The following is a 15150-nucleotide window of genomic DNA, read 5'->3' as shown; positions in this document are numbered from 1 at the left end:
TCTTGAACCAGGGCCATGGCTGGTTCATATAATTACTTTTTCTAATTTCTGGTATCCTTGTACCCTTTCCCCAACCCCTCCTGGTGTTGTGTATATTGCCCTAACATAGATTGCAAGTTCAGGGTGGGAGATGGCATTTTCCTAAGTGTTTTGGGTCATGTAGCACAAAGGGCATCTGTTGACTAGGCCAACTGCACTAGGCCCTGGCTGCTGCTGTGATACAACTTAAAAATAATCATTATAAAATTCTCAGCCTTCTTTATGCAAATGAAGAATCAGCAAAGTGACTTGGCAGCATGCCATGCACAGGAGATGCTGAGTAAGAGCACCCTCAGCTCTCTTGCTCCTTGGTCATTTGAGCTCAGATGACAAGCAGAGGGGTTTGAGGGGGGAGACAGGTAGCCATTCACAGTACAAATGCTCTTGGCACTGCTAAGGAGTACTGCTGTTGGCCTCAAGGATGAGCAAGACAGTTGCAAGAGACAGAGATAGAGAGACACCTCTTGTGGAGGAGCAGTGTGACCCAGTGTGACCCCTGGAATCTATTTCTGGCTCTGCCACTACTGCTGTGTGAGCTTGGGCAAGTCACTTCACCTCTCTGTGCCGCAATATCCCCTCCCACCCTTTGTGGGTCTTATCTACCTAGATTAAACTCTTCAGGGCAGGGACTATCTGTTGCTATATGTTTGTACAGCTCCTAGCACAATGAGCCCTGATCCTGATTAAAGCCTCAAGACACTACTGTAATATTAATCATACTACTTCTGATACTCTAGTAATGGCAGAAGCAGATTCCCCTCATTCTTTGCAATAGGCCAGAGTGTCAAAACTCCAACTAGACCAGCCACTAATGTGGGACAGAGGCAGTAACACTGGAACGCAAAGTTCTGTCCAAGGAGGGAGGATAGGGATTATCAATAATAAATAAATCAGCCCACAGTAGTGACTATAACCAGGGTCTGCCTCTTGAGTGTTGAGTGTACTTTAATTGACAGGATATTCCTTCTTCACGCAAGTGAAGGATGAAGCACAGAATCAAAAGCAGCAGTGATCTGTCAATTTCACATCCTCACAGTAGAAGCTGGCTATACCAGAATGATAAGAGCATCATTAGAATTTTTTAAAAGGCTGCTTCTGTGAATACAGGTTTTAGGATATATCATGTATTAAGAGTGTGGCTGGAAGAATATGTTGTCAAAGATGTTTCATCCAGATGTCAGCCTTGCTATTCCAGGTGCTATATGAATGGGCTTCCCAATGCCATTACTTACGATGTTATCTGGGAACATCAACTGCAACAAGTTAGCCCTCTTGTTGCCATGACTACAGAGTTGTATTCAGCTCACAGCTCCATCGGGAAAGAATCTTAGCTATTTATTCCTGGTTCTCTTAGTATGCTAACATGATAAGAAAGAAAATATTACAACTAATTAAAATAATAAATGGGGCCAATTTATTTATTTATTTAACCAATACAACTCATTCATTGTCTCTTCCAGCCAGATTCAACCCTGATGTATGTGAATGTAACTTCCATGGAGTTATTATACGAAGGGTGGCGTAGGATGGGATTGTCAAAAGTGCCTGAATGATTAGAAGCACAGGCTGGAATTTTAAAAGGAGTTTTATAGCATTAGATGATTGACAGGTGAATTTCAATAGGTGCCTAACTCCCTCAGGCATCTTTGGAAATCCCAGCCATAAAAGTATTTGTGCTCCTAAGTCACTTAGGAGCTTTTGAAAATCCTTCCCTTAGGCATTCTTGGACAGACTTTTCAAAAGCATCAGTACCTACATTGGGGACAGATTTTCTAAAGACCTCAGCTCCCATTTAGGAACCTAAATAAGCAGACAGATTTTCAAAGGCATTCATCACAGAGCAGCTTTAGCTGCTCTCAATAGGTGCTATTGGGTGCTGAGCTCTTTTGCAAATCTGGACATTTCATGTAGGTTCCTAAATGGGAGCTGAACTCTTCTAGAAGTCTGGCTGAGGACTTTCGAAAATCTGCCTCACCACTTTTCTATATGTTGAAGCAGACGAAGAGTCAGCATCCAGGCAGCATGACAGCATTGTCAGCGCAGAGAAGATAAATGATCTTAAAAACTGCACGATGTACTGAAAAGGGGTGGCAAAGAGTTAAAATATAGCTCCCCAAAGAGACAGTGACTGATTTATGAAATTCCTAAGAGGGAGGGGGAAAACAAAACATGGGTGAAGACTGAACTAAATTGAACATCTTACCAAACTTAGCAAATGATCATGTAAGCCACAGAAAAAGACCGAGGCAAGGGCAAATGCATTTGCAGCAGTTATTAAACAAACAGAGCCAGGGGACAGCTATTTTAGAAAGTGGGAGGGAGAATTACCCTGGCCTCATTCCCAGTCCCTTCCAAATGAACCACTGAGGAGGAGCTATACAAGAGTCTTAACAGAGAATGGTGAAAAATATTTCCCAAGGAATGCCCCAAAGAGCTTGCACTCTAAAGCTTCTGTCTATGCCTTCTCCAACAACATAATTTGATCATGTCTGATCATGTCAGACAAGATGTCACAGAGAATGAGATTCATGTTACTTCTAACACGCAATGCATGAATTTCAGATCTGTGAAATGCAATGTATGTTTGCTAGTGTCTATCAGCAAGCACGATGCATGGTGTATAGTAATTACTATCACTATTTCCTGGGGAAAAGGAAAGAGACTGGCATGCTTAATTAAAGCTTCGTCCCTGTGGGACTAAGCAATGAAATGATAAGAAGTATTCTTTGAGCTTTTTAAAAATAAGGAATGAAAGGGAGTAAACACAAAAATCAGATTTATCTTTAGATCTCACTGATTTTCCTTCTTCTGAGCTGTTTCATTTGCTTCTCCTATCCCTTGTACTTTGTTCTAAATGTATTCCAACTGAAAATGCACAGTTGAAACAAAAGGCAGGGAGATCTCCCCCCGCATGCCAGATGTTATACAATTCCTGCTGGAGCCTGAAGACGCTGTTTTAATTCTATTAACACTATGTCAGCTTCAAAACTGCAAGGGCTGTCGTGCAGTGTGAATAGCTGAATGAAGAGGAGAAATACTGCAGTAATGTGGGGACTGCCAAAATCATCAACTCCCACTGTCCAAGCTCCCCTGGAGGGCAGAAGGCTGATGCCAACAAAAGCCCCATTTGCTTGCTCGCTGGTGCTGTGGAAGTATCATGATTAGTACCAGCAGTGGGCTGTGTGTGTGTGTGTGTGTGCACGTGTCAGAGAGTGAGACAGAGATGGGGTAGGAGAAAGGAAGATTAAATTAGGGAAGTGATCAGAGGGATAAAAGTATGAATGTATCAAGGACAAACTGATTACCAGTCTGAGGGAATTTCACTGTGAGGGAAGCTGGCATACACATCCTACTGTGCTCATGTAGACTCTCCCAATCAGGCTGGACAAATGCAGCAGCTTTTGGAAGCAGGCTTGCAGACGTGCCTGAGTCAAAGTGGGGAGAGGGTGCTCTAGCGCTCTTTGGGGCTGCTGGCTTGGTCCAGCTCCCATTAAAGTCAATGGAAGGTTTCTCCATTGGTTTTTAGTGGGAGTTGGGTCAGGCCCCAGCTGAGTACTAAGTGCTAGTGACCTTGAGCAAGTCTCTGAATCACGCCCCCGTGCTGCAGAATCAGCACAAGCAATTGTGCACAATTGCTCCACCTGACTGGGCTCAGACTCCACTTGGCAGTGCGGTCTCTCAGCATTGCCTGGAGCAAGGTTACAGTGTTTATAAGCAAAAAAGAAAAGGAGGACTTGTGGCACCTTAGAGACTAACAAATTTATTTGAGCATAAGCTTTCCTTTTCTTTTTTGCGAATACAGACTAACACGGCTGCTACTCTGAAACCCGTGTTCATAAGGAGGGAGTGCAGGGGCCAGACACAGACATGAGAACCCTACACTGTATGTTACTTTGTTTTACTGCGGTGATATTCTTTCTGACCCAAGGAGTACACTATTACCAGGCAGACCGGTAGTTCAGTGTCCTCACAGGGTATGTCTACACAACCCATGGCAGCTGTAAAAGTGGCTGCTTATATAAGCTTTTGAGCATCTACACAGCTGTTTTTAGTGTGAGCCCTATGAGACTGGGTCCATTGACTGCGCTGGGAGGCTCACTGCTGCGGGCTGTGTAGATGTAACAACGGAGTGCTGCCATGTGGAAGAGCCAGCTTCGACTCCTGGCATGGTGTATTTGCTGCCAGGGGCAGCGGGCCCTTAGAATGCTGAAGAGACTACGGGTGCCTTTCTGTGGGGGTCGGGGACCCTGGCCAGACTCCTCAACCAGGAGGCCTGGCAGCATCTGTGAACTGTGAAGCCTAAGCAACCAAGGGCAGCGTGCAGGAAAACACTAGTATGGATCGGGGGGCTTTGTCCGTGTGATACGATAAGGTGGTTAAAGTGAGCGTGAGCGTGCTCTTGATCACCGTCTCTCTCCTTGGGAAATGAGAGTCTCAAAGCCAACTTGCAGGTACGCACTGCCTCTGTTCCTCAGATTTACTAACCGTGCCAGGACGGCCCTTCAGTGCAGGATCCCCAGCTGCTTCTCTGGAGAGAGTTAATGCCTGTTTACAAACTAATGGGTCAGGGAGGAGTTTTGTAAACACATTTCTTAAATGTCTCCATGGATGAAGTGAGCTGTAGCTCACGAAAGCTTATGCTCTAATAAATTTGTTAGTCTCTAAGGTGCCACAAGTACTCCTTTTCTTTTTGCGAATACAGACTAACACAGCTGCTACTCTGAAACATGGAGTTTGGCTGAGCAAGCAGCGGTGATCACGATGAACCACTCTATAAAATGAACAGCCCAATCAGGACGTATGTGAATTCAGAGGGTAACAGGACTTGCTTCTCCCCAGGTTTCTTTTCAGGCCATTCTCCCCTCACTGCCCTGAATTAGCTTCCCTGAGGCAGATGTTCATTGTTTCTAGCAGGGCAGCTATTATTTCATCCCTTTCTTTTTACTGTCATGACTTCCTTTTTGTGTGTGTCTCTTCTGTTTCTCTACTGTTTTCTGTCTCTTCCACCTCTGCCACCAAACTCTTTCTCTCTCCCTTCCTTTTATGCTAGTCTCTCCATTTCCTTACCCCAGGCTCTGTATCCCTCCCAATCCTTCCTTTCAGCCTCACTCTCCGCTCAAGCCCCAAGTTCACTCCAAACTCCCTCCCGTTACCTCTCCAATTTCCCCTAATCATTCTACATTCCCCTTCTCCTCCTGTGTCACCTACTGCCCATATTTTACCAATCTCTGGGCCCCCATCCACTTATCACCCACCAAAACACCATATACCCCCTCACCGCAGAGCCCAACCATCTCTCATGTACTCCCTCCCACACACCTCTCTGGTGGATTTATATTCTCTGGAGAGGGAGATTGGGCTAGTCACTCGTCTCACTGTTGGGCGATGGTCTCTGCTGTAATTTTTCAGCAGCCTGTCCTCTCCCCGAATATTGGGGGGTTGTGCAGATCAGTGAAGCACTCCACATTTGTCAGGCTGGCAGGACCAGCATTCGGCACATTGGCAAAGAGCCATTACTTCTCCGACATCGATTGACAAGACAACAAAGTACTCCGGCCCAGATCCCGTGGCTCTGATAATGTCATTCTGGAAACTCTCTCAAGTTGTTAAAAAGTAATTCAACAGGTAACAACATGAGCAATCCAAACCCCCTATGTTATAGCCCTACTTTAGGTATATCATGAAGAAAGAGATCAATTAACTGAGTCATTATACATAATAACACATTAAAATGGCTTATAAGGAAAAGATTTTACAATGAATCCAGCTATTTTTACCTCCAATTATATAAATTGGACAGATTAGTCATCACATTACTGAATAAAAAAGAAATTCAATAACAAATACATTTTAAACATACTAAACAAGTTTGATCATTTAAAGTCCTTTGCAAGTTACATATGTGTTGGATTTTGAATGAATAACCTACTGAGGGTGTTGTGAGCCTTTGGTAAGATTCCGGAGCTATCCCTTCCGAATTCCTGACCAGGACTTTTCAATGACCAAAGTGCTACTATCACAGATTTTAAATGAGCCAAGTGCATGCTGGGAGAAGACACTCCAAGATTATTCAGGACTGTGCATATACTGATTCAAAGCCTACTGAAGTCAGTCCACTCAACAGTGAAGTGCATATTTATAAAGTTTATACAGAAATACTCCCTTAAGGACACATACTTCACATAACAACAGTTAGTTTCATGAGAGCTACAGTTCTGGTCCTGTATTCCTGGAGCACCCAAAATATTCACTGAAATTAAAGACAGCTTTGGTCTTGTATTCCTGGAGCACCCAGTATATTCATTGAAATTAATGGGGTGTGTGTGTGTATGTGCATACACACACACACACACTTACTGATTTATATGAGTATTCTGGGTGTTCCAAGAATATATATAAATCAGGGATTTCTGGATCTATTCTATTCTCAATAACTGATAATAAAAGAATGCATTCATTTTACAGAAATAATTCATAAAATATCACTGCCAACACTTGCACTCTGTGCTGGCTACGAGTGGGGTAATCGGTGCTCTTGGAGAGCCAGAACATCTGATTTTCACAGCACTGTTCTCACAGTATCTCATCATCATGATCTCTCCTCTCAACAAGAAGGCTTGCCAACCAAGCCTGATTTCATTCTTTCTTTAGATTACAAATTTGGTTCTTAAAGGTATCTGTATAGATGTAATTTACATAGACTATTTTAAGGCTATGTCTACACTACTGCAGTAAGTCGACCTACGCTACGCAACTCCAGCTAGATGAATAATGTAGCTGGTGCTGACATATCTTAGGTCGAGTTACCGCGGGGAGGTGACGGGAGAAACTCTCCGTCGACTTACCTTACTCTTCTCATCAGGGGTAGAGTACAGGAGTCAACTGGAGAGCGATCTGCTGTCGATTTGGCGAGTCTTTACTAGACCCGCTATATCAACCGCCAGTGGATCAATCTCAGAGCGCCGATCCAGCTGTAGTGTAGATGTAGCTTAGTATTGCATGACTTTTTGATTACAAAATTAGCACTATACATTATCAATGTATACTGTAGAGCCATTTAACATGTAGTTAAATGGGGGAAAATAAAGAAGGCTGAAGTGGACACATTTATATACACAGAATCTGCTACGCTACTGCCCTTTCTTGCACTTTATACAACAAAACAACATCAAGAATGACTTTCTAAGGATTATTCCACAATCTTAAAGCTGGGCCCTGCCCCACTCAGTCTTATGCCACTGGGGGGCAAGATCAGGCCCTGAGTCTACCCTGCAGCAGTACCCTCGCTGAAATTCCCCTCTATTGATTTTTTTTCCATTTACAAGGAGGACACTGATCCTGCTCTGTAACTCAGCCATTACCAGTACGATACCAACGGAGATTAGTCAAACCCACTTCAACAGGCTGACACAGAGGATTCCAAAATTGAGGTCAGGCTCAGTAAATCTTAGGCAGATGCTAAAAGAGAGACGTAAATGTTAATGGCGCAACCTTAAGAATGTCACTTGTGGTGAGGTATTATACATGCTTCAGTGATGACGGTTATTTCCCCCTTCAGTTTCAGAGTTGGGTGAGATGCCTTTGTCTGAGCTGACTACCTCTAATGCTGGCCTTCCTCTCAGCCCTTGAGTTTTACAGCATGAGCTCTGCGATGGGGGGCAGCGCAGGAGTGGAGGAGGCTCCACAGCCACAGCAAAGGGAGGCCACACTGTGCCAGGTAGTGTCACATCTCAATTAACCCTCACCGTGCCAGGGTTACATCTCAATTTCTTACTGGCACTTGAGTTAATCAGAGGCAGTTGAGCCTAGTTAGGCTGAAAGCCTTAAAACTGAATCGAGCTCTTATCAGAAAGGATCAGGCAAGTATCTAGTGACCAGAAGAGAGGCCCTGTTTGTACTTATGCTTCCATTCAAGTATTTTTTTGTCCTGTACTTATAGACTACAGCATGAAGACAGCACAGCCAGTGTTTCTTCTGGTCTGTGATACTGTGGTTGCCCCAGAGAAAAATGCCATAAATAAATTTGAAGCCCCAGTTTGGTTTAATTATATTGCTTTACCTTGGCTCCCTGTGCACTTTCAACTATAAATTCTTAGAAATGTATTGTATTTTAGGTTATTATTATTTGTATTACAGTAGCACCTAGAAGGCCTGACTGAAATCGGGGCTCCATTGTGCTAGAAATTGTAGATACACGTAATAAGAGACAGTCCTTGCCTCAGAAAGCTTGCAATGTAAGTAGGTAGATAGACAAAGCATGGGAGGGTAAATAGAGGTGCAGGGAAGTAAAGTGTCCCATCCAACCTCACATAGATCAGTGGCAGAGCCAAGAATTGAACCTAGGTCTCCTAACCTAATGCCCCAACCATTGGACTACACTGCTTCAACTTTAAATGCCTTATTGGCCAACCTCTTGCCTCAGAAAGCGATACCTAAATTATAAGAGAAATCATGGAATTAACAAGATGTTTGCTGATCTGCACTGCCAGAGCCTTGTCCTATCTCATTCCCCATCTGTATATTGTACAATTAAACTATAAGGCCTACCTTAGGTACTTATATGGTTCCAATCACTGTAGCATCTCAGTGCCTCATGCTCTTCAACGTATTTATCCTCACAACTCCCCAGTGAGGTCGGGCAGTGGTATTGTCCCCATTGTACATATGGGGAACTGAAGCCCAGAGAGACTAAGTGACTTCCCCCAGGTCACACAGGGAGTCTACGGCAGAGCAGGGAACTGAACCCTGACCTCCCAAGAAAGCATGACCTATCAGGAAAGGCTGAAAGAATGTGGCATGTTTAACCTATAGAAAAGAAGACTGAGGGAGCCTTTGAGAACAACCTTCAAATAGGTATAGTGTTGTTATAGGGGGCTGATGACTAATTGTTCTCCATGTTCACCAAGGGTAGGACAACAAATAATCAGTTTAACTTGCAGCAAGGGAGAGTTAGGTTAGATCTTAGGAAAAACTATCCAACTATAAGGATGGTTAAGCTCTGGAACAGGCTTCCAAGGGTGGCTGTGGAATCCTCATCACTGGAGGTTTTTAAGAACAGGTTAAACAAACACCTGTCAGGGATCATTGACCTGCCTCAGTACAGGGGGCTGCAGTAGAGGACATTTTGAGGTCCCTTCCAGCCCTCCATTTTTACAATTCGATGTCCCAGGCTAGCTCTGTAACTACTGGACCTTCCTCTAGTACTTGTTATAAAGTGCCTAGCATACAACATAATAATAAAATATAAGGAGGGGAGAATGTGGGTGATTAAAAAAGTACTATGTACAGGGCTGGATTTTCACCTTATGCACCCCTAGGCACGGCATCTTCAGGGCCCCTGCAGCCTACAGCTGACCTTTGTGTTGCATACAGTTTTAGAGAGGTAAGGTGCCTGTAGAACGCAGGCACCCGTAGGCACATGCTACTGTGCCTAACTGGAAATCCGGCCCTGACTACGTATGACTATTTGTGGTTAAGTATAGAAGGAAGTTAGATTACTGGGAAGGGAAAAAGAAAAGGAGGACTTGTGGCACCTTAGAGACTAACAAATTTATTAGAGCATAAGCTTTCGTGAGCTACAGCTCATTTTATCGGATGCATCCTGTGAGCTGTAGCTGACGAAAGTGTATGCTCTAATAAATTTGTTAGTCTCTAAGGTGCCACAAGGACTCCTTTTCTTTTTACGGCTACAGACTAACACGGCTGCTACTCTGAAACCTGGGAAGGGAAAGGGATCCTTCTACTCAAGGACAAGCAAGAACATGTCTGCAGTACTGCTTGCACATCAGGTTTATTTTATTTCTGGGCTTTTGAGTTGTTGCTAACCACAAGGATAATCTTTCAACATTTAAATCTATATATTTTTAACAGACCTATCATTTCTAGCACAATCTCTTATGAAACTACTTTGGGGTCTGGAGATTTAAAACTATCCAATTGCTGAGAAATTATGTTTGGCATAAAGTGCTGTCAACGGCCAGTAAATGGTGCTAAAATGATTTTCTTAGCATGCATGGATGCATGCACTGAGGGCAGCAGTGTCTGTAAAAGAGAGAAATTTCCCTTGCATTGTGCATTTAGGGTTTAAATTGTGAGTTTTGCAAAGGAAAGATTGCTGTTTGTGTCTAAAATAAGAAGCCCGTCTTGCATATTTCATTAATTTTGACACAATCAGATTTTTTTTCATCAGGCCGAATCCTGAAGTCCTTATCCAATTTATATACCAGTGAAACTCCCAATGATTGCAAGGGGAGATATGCCTGTATAAAGTCATAAAAAACACAGAGGGCCAGAATATGGCACCCTTACTCATGTGAGTAGTACCTTTCTCTATGAGTAATCCCACTGATTTCAGTAAGATACTACTCAACGGAATGGTAGCAGAATCTGGCCCTGAGAAAAGATTTCAGGATTTGTCCTAGGAAAAGGGGAACATTATCACACAGTAACTGATTGGTTTTTTTGCTTCATGATATCACAATAGACCTGATTCTCATCTCCCCTACGGCAGAATATCCACGGAGCTTCTTGGGGGTTATACCTGACTTTCACCAGTCAGAAACCAGGCACACTGTCATATATTATTTAATGTTTATATTAGCATATAGCCAGCTGTCCTGAATCAGGGTCAGGATCCTGCTATGAGGTGAGCATGGTACCTACACAGATGAAAAAAACATGATCCGTGTCATGAAGGGTTGGGGCTACCCCATCAAAACCGAAAGCTTTATGGTACAAGTCTCTTTTTTGCAGTGGAGCAATTAAAAGGATCACAAAGGAAGTACTTATAAAAGCAAACACCATGACTTTGCTCTCAGAGAGCTCGCACTGCACATGTGGTAAAACGCAATGTGTTCACCTTCAGACCAAAGTGACCTCAAAGCAAGATATTATAGGAGAAAGGGAGGGTGGACCGGAGTCTGGCTCTGTCACCTGCTGTTTCTCTGCCTCCTGTGGATAGCTCTCCATTGATCCCATTCTCTTTGGTTCTAGAGTATGTGCCCTGTTGCCCGCGTTCACCATATCCTGCTTCCTCATCCTCTCTGTATGGAAATCCGTTGGCACTTCTGACCAGTCCGGCACCTGCACCAGCTTGCTCCTTAATTTCAGGGGAATGTGGGTGTGAAGAAGTCTCTGTTAGTTGACTTGAAGTCCAGTGCGGTGCTTTGGCTTCATCCTTCCTATCATCTGCCATTTTTCCTCTCTTTCTCTGTCCTGTAATTACAGTAGTAAAATAGATTAGCAGTGATCTGGGGATGGTTTCCCTGGCTCATTGTTTACAACCCTAGCATAGAACATACACATTTCTCAACTACATTGTCAGGGAACTCCAAACCACTGCCAGGCAAGGGGTTTAAAAGTAAATCAAAGTTCACTCTGCACATGACTGAGCTGCTTTAAAACAGATTATTAAACTTTATGGGTCAGATTCAGATTGACTTCAGTGGATTATGCTGGTTTCTGCCACTGATTTCTTGATGGAAGATCTTTCATGAATCAGTTTTTGGTTCAGTGAGTTCAAAAACATTTGGATATAAGTAATGGCAAATGACTCATTCCTCATGGAAACAATGACATCTCCTGGTGATGGAGGAGGAGAATGTGATAATGACTCTTTAGCTACAGCTACTATTATTAATTATTAGTTGTACTGCAGTAGCACCTAGAAGCTCCAGTCATGGACCAAGACCCCACTGTGCTAAAACAAAAAGATGTTCCCTGCTTCCAAAGAGCTTATAATATACTGCTGGACATGGCAGAATCAATATTCATGAATATTCATTTGGATTCTGAACCTATGTTTTGCCTTTGCCACATTTAGATCCCTTGTTATTCATGATTTGCAAACATTCACGCACAATTCTTTTGTTCACATAAATGTTTGGGGAATAGCTGCTCTGCATACAAGCCTTTGTGAATAAAGGTATTTAAGCATGAACACAAATAATATATCACTACTCCTCATTTGCTATTCTCCTGTTTAAAATGTTTCATTTATCCCACCAGGGAGCAGAAAAAGTACCATGGGACTTAGGCTTTGTCTTCACTGCACAAAAAAGTGTGGCTTTATATCAAGAGTTAGCTAGCTTAATGGACAATCCTAGTGGAGACAAGGCACAGTAGTTTTTACCTGGATATAGCTCGTCGAGCTCAGCCCCAGGTGGGAAGGGCATTGGGTTGAACGTGACGAGCTAATCTGCTATGTCAGGCTAAAAATGACTTGCGCCACGTCTCCACTCAGACGTAAAATCTTGATGCAAAGAACACACTTTTTTTTTTATTAGTGAAGACAAAGCCATAGTTGGCCAATCACAAAGAGTGAACAGTCTAAGAAAGCAGTTTGCAAACAACTGATAGGCTGAAAATTGCTTGTCAAAACTATTCTGTAGATAGTTAGGATAAACAAATGTAGTCACAGGAATCCAGATCAGTTTGTAGCTGATTTGCGAACAGAACAAAAGGCTAAATTGTCTGATAACTTATACATAGCAAAGAATTTCCGGCCCTTTTATCATATATTGACTTTATGAGCTACTGACTAATTTTTCTTTTAATGAAAAACCCTGTTGAAATAAGAATATTAGTATTCATTTACAATAAAAATATCAATCACTCCATTTAATCCCCATATAAAAGTGACTAACATATATACTCACCTGCAGAAATATAGCATTGTGTATATTAGATACTGGATAGCATACTTCTTGGGGAACATTGGACTGAGTAAAGACCCTATAATATTTTCTCTTTGCTGTAGTGAAAATGGGAAGCTTAGCAAAATCACAAAGTGCATTGGGGTGGACAGAAGGACTTATGCATCTCAGTCAGCCACAAAAATACGATACTGTTTTATATTAACTAGTCCTTGTCCTGAGCTTTCTCCCAGAGCCAGCACGAGGCCCAAGCAGACTAAGCAATTGCTTAGGGTCGCAAGCAGCTAAGGGAGCCCCCAGTTTTCTTGTTATTATTATTATTTTCATAAGAATTTGCCTGTTTTTGCATTGTATGCATGGGGAAGCCCACAAAAATATTCCTGCTCAGGGCCCCCAATGGGATAGCACCACCACTGCTTCCTCCTCTTTCTTTATTCTCTATTGTAAGTCATATCAATTAGGTTTCTTGTTTAAGAGATTTCAGCTCATACAATGAATGCCAGAAAGTCATGATGCAGTCATCTCAAGTAAACCAGCAGCCTGGAAAATGTTATTGGTGGAACTGAGGAAGAGAAAATACAAGTTGGTGCCCTCGTGTACTTGAGGCAGTCATCTGCCTTTAATTCTCTTAATGCTATGAAATTAAAAATATTTTGTGATCAAAGCTCTTTCCAGAAACATGAGAGCATGGAGCAAATTCTTCCCTCTGGAGATAACACATTAACACACTGCAAAAATCAATGGAGTTCACTAAGGAGGGTCATGTATTTAAGGGCAGAATTTACCTGTTCTGTCAAAAAAAAAAAAGTATATACCCAGCCGTGTCCCTTTATTAAACTGAACAAAAGCTAACAGAAATATTGACTCAAAGTTTCCATCCATCCATTCAAGGCATTTAGAACTAGATCCAAAGCCCTTGGGTGTTAGAGAGTCTTTACATTGACTTTGGATCCGGCCCATACATCACATTCTAACTCCAGAGGTTATTGTCTCCAAAAGTGAAGACAATACCAAGAATCATCATGCAGAAAGGGTTTTATACAATAGCAAATGCAGGGAAAGCATTTCTGATCATCATTTTCATAAAAGTGATGGTTACAGTTACAGCGCAACAATCCTAATGCTATTGTCTCCAAATGTCCCTTCCCCTTCAAGTTATACACTTCTTCGTTCTCTTCCATCTCTGTGGGAAGGATATTTGCATTCTTATCCATGCTACAGAGAATCCTCTATGAAAGTAACAGAAGCGCTTTCATCTTTAAAAGCAAATATAGTGGGTGGGTTTCAATGGGAATTATGTGTATCTGGGGGCAGAACTTGGCTCGGTAAGCAAAATAGATAGTTAGAGAGTGAAACATTGATGAATTCATTCTAGACTCTGTTATTCATAAAGTGTTCTCACTGTTTATAATGGTAGTAGAAACACTGGGAGGCTTTGTATTCACTTCAGGGATGACTACTCTACCCAATGTACAAACTGTACCTCTTATACAAACGGGTGTGATTGGAGCACAGGAGAGATTCCATCATGTGCACACACACTTTTTATCCTGTTTTTACCGCTGAATGTATTTAATTCAATAGCAAATTAATTATTCAAATAGTTAATTCAAGTAATAGCCTAGAAAAAACGCAAAGCGGTTAATCACTGTCGCAGTGTTTAAATAGTGTTATATAAATAAATGAAAAGAATAAAAGGGACCATCAATCATAGAGTTAAAACACATCATTGCTAGAAATTTTAAAAGTCAGTTTGCCTTTTCCACTATAGTTTTCTGGTTTCCTTTCTGAACTGCCATGAAAGCCTTTGAAAATTACAAAGACAGACAGAGCATCCTCTTGAAATGTCACGCTTCCATGGTTAAAATGAATTGTGACATTTATCACCCCTCACTCTTTTCTGATTCCAGTGTTATCTAATTATGATGTAATATGCTACAACAATCTTAAGGGCATGTTCTCTCCCCCGCTGCTCCCTCAGGTGAATGTAGTGGTGGTGGAAGGGTCTGGATTGACAGAATTAGCTATTTAAGTCCTCTGTTTCCCCATATAATAGCTGTCTGGGAGAGGCATAGGTGGTGGGGTCGCTAGGATACTGGAATGAGACTCAAGAGAGCTCAGTTCACTTCCCAGCTCTGTCGAATTCCCTGTGTAACCTTCGGCAAAGCACATAATCTCTCTGTGACCCAATTCCCCATTCATAACATGAAGATAATGTTATGTCCTTTGTCTCCCTTTTCTATTTAAAATATAAGCTCTTGGGGGCAAGGATTCTCTTATCCTATATGTATGTGCAGCACCTAGCACAATGGGGCCCCATTTCAGCTGAGGCTCTCTAAGCACTATTGTAATACACCTAAATGACCTGGAATAGGTGGTTGTAGGAGCTGATTTGTGCTGCTACACCAGTGTGCCTCAATCCTGACCCAAAGGAACTACCTCCAGGGAAAAGAGTGAG

The 15150-nt window shown here is 42.4% G+C and overlaps 1 protein-coding gene across 50 annotated transcripts in view; it reads right to left on the bottom strand.

The window, feature by feature from the left end:
* The window catches only part of MAP2 (microtubule associated protein 2), a 344721-nt gene that overhangs the window by 92791 nt on the left and 236780 nt on the right, over window positions 1–15150 (bottom strand). For all 50 annotated transcript variants that reach the window (XM_038421402.2, XM_038421391.2, XM_038421395.2 and 47 more), the window contains one exon: window positions 10972–11253. In XM_038421402.2, coding sequence (XP_038277330.1) covers window positions 10972–11233 — 262 coding nt within the window. In that variant the 5' untranslated portion in view covers window positions 11234–11253. The remainder of the gene's footprint in view (window positions 1–10971; window positions 11254–15150) is intronic.

The sequence above is a fragment of the Dermochelys coriacea genome, chromosome 11 (assembly GCF_009764565.3).
Source record: "Dermochelys coriacea isolate rDerCor1 chromosome 11, rDerCor1.pri.v4, whole genome shotgun sequence".
Taxonomy (NCBI): domain Eukaryota; kingdom Metazoa; phylum Chordata; order Testudines; family Dermochelyidae; genus Dermochelys; species Dermochelys coriacea.
This window is presented reverse-complemented; position numbering and strand designations above follow the sequence as displayed.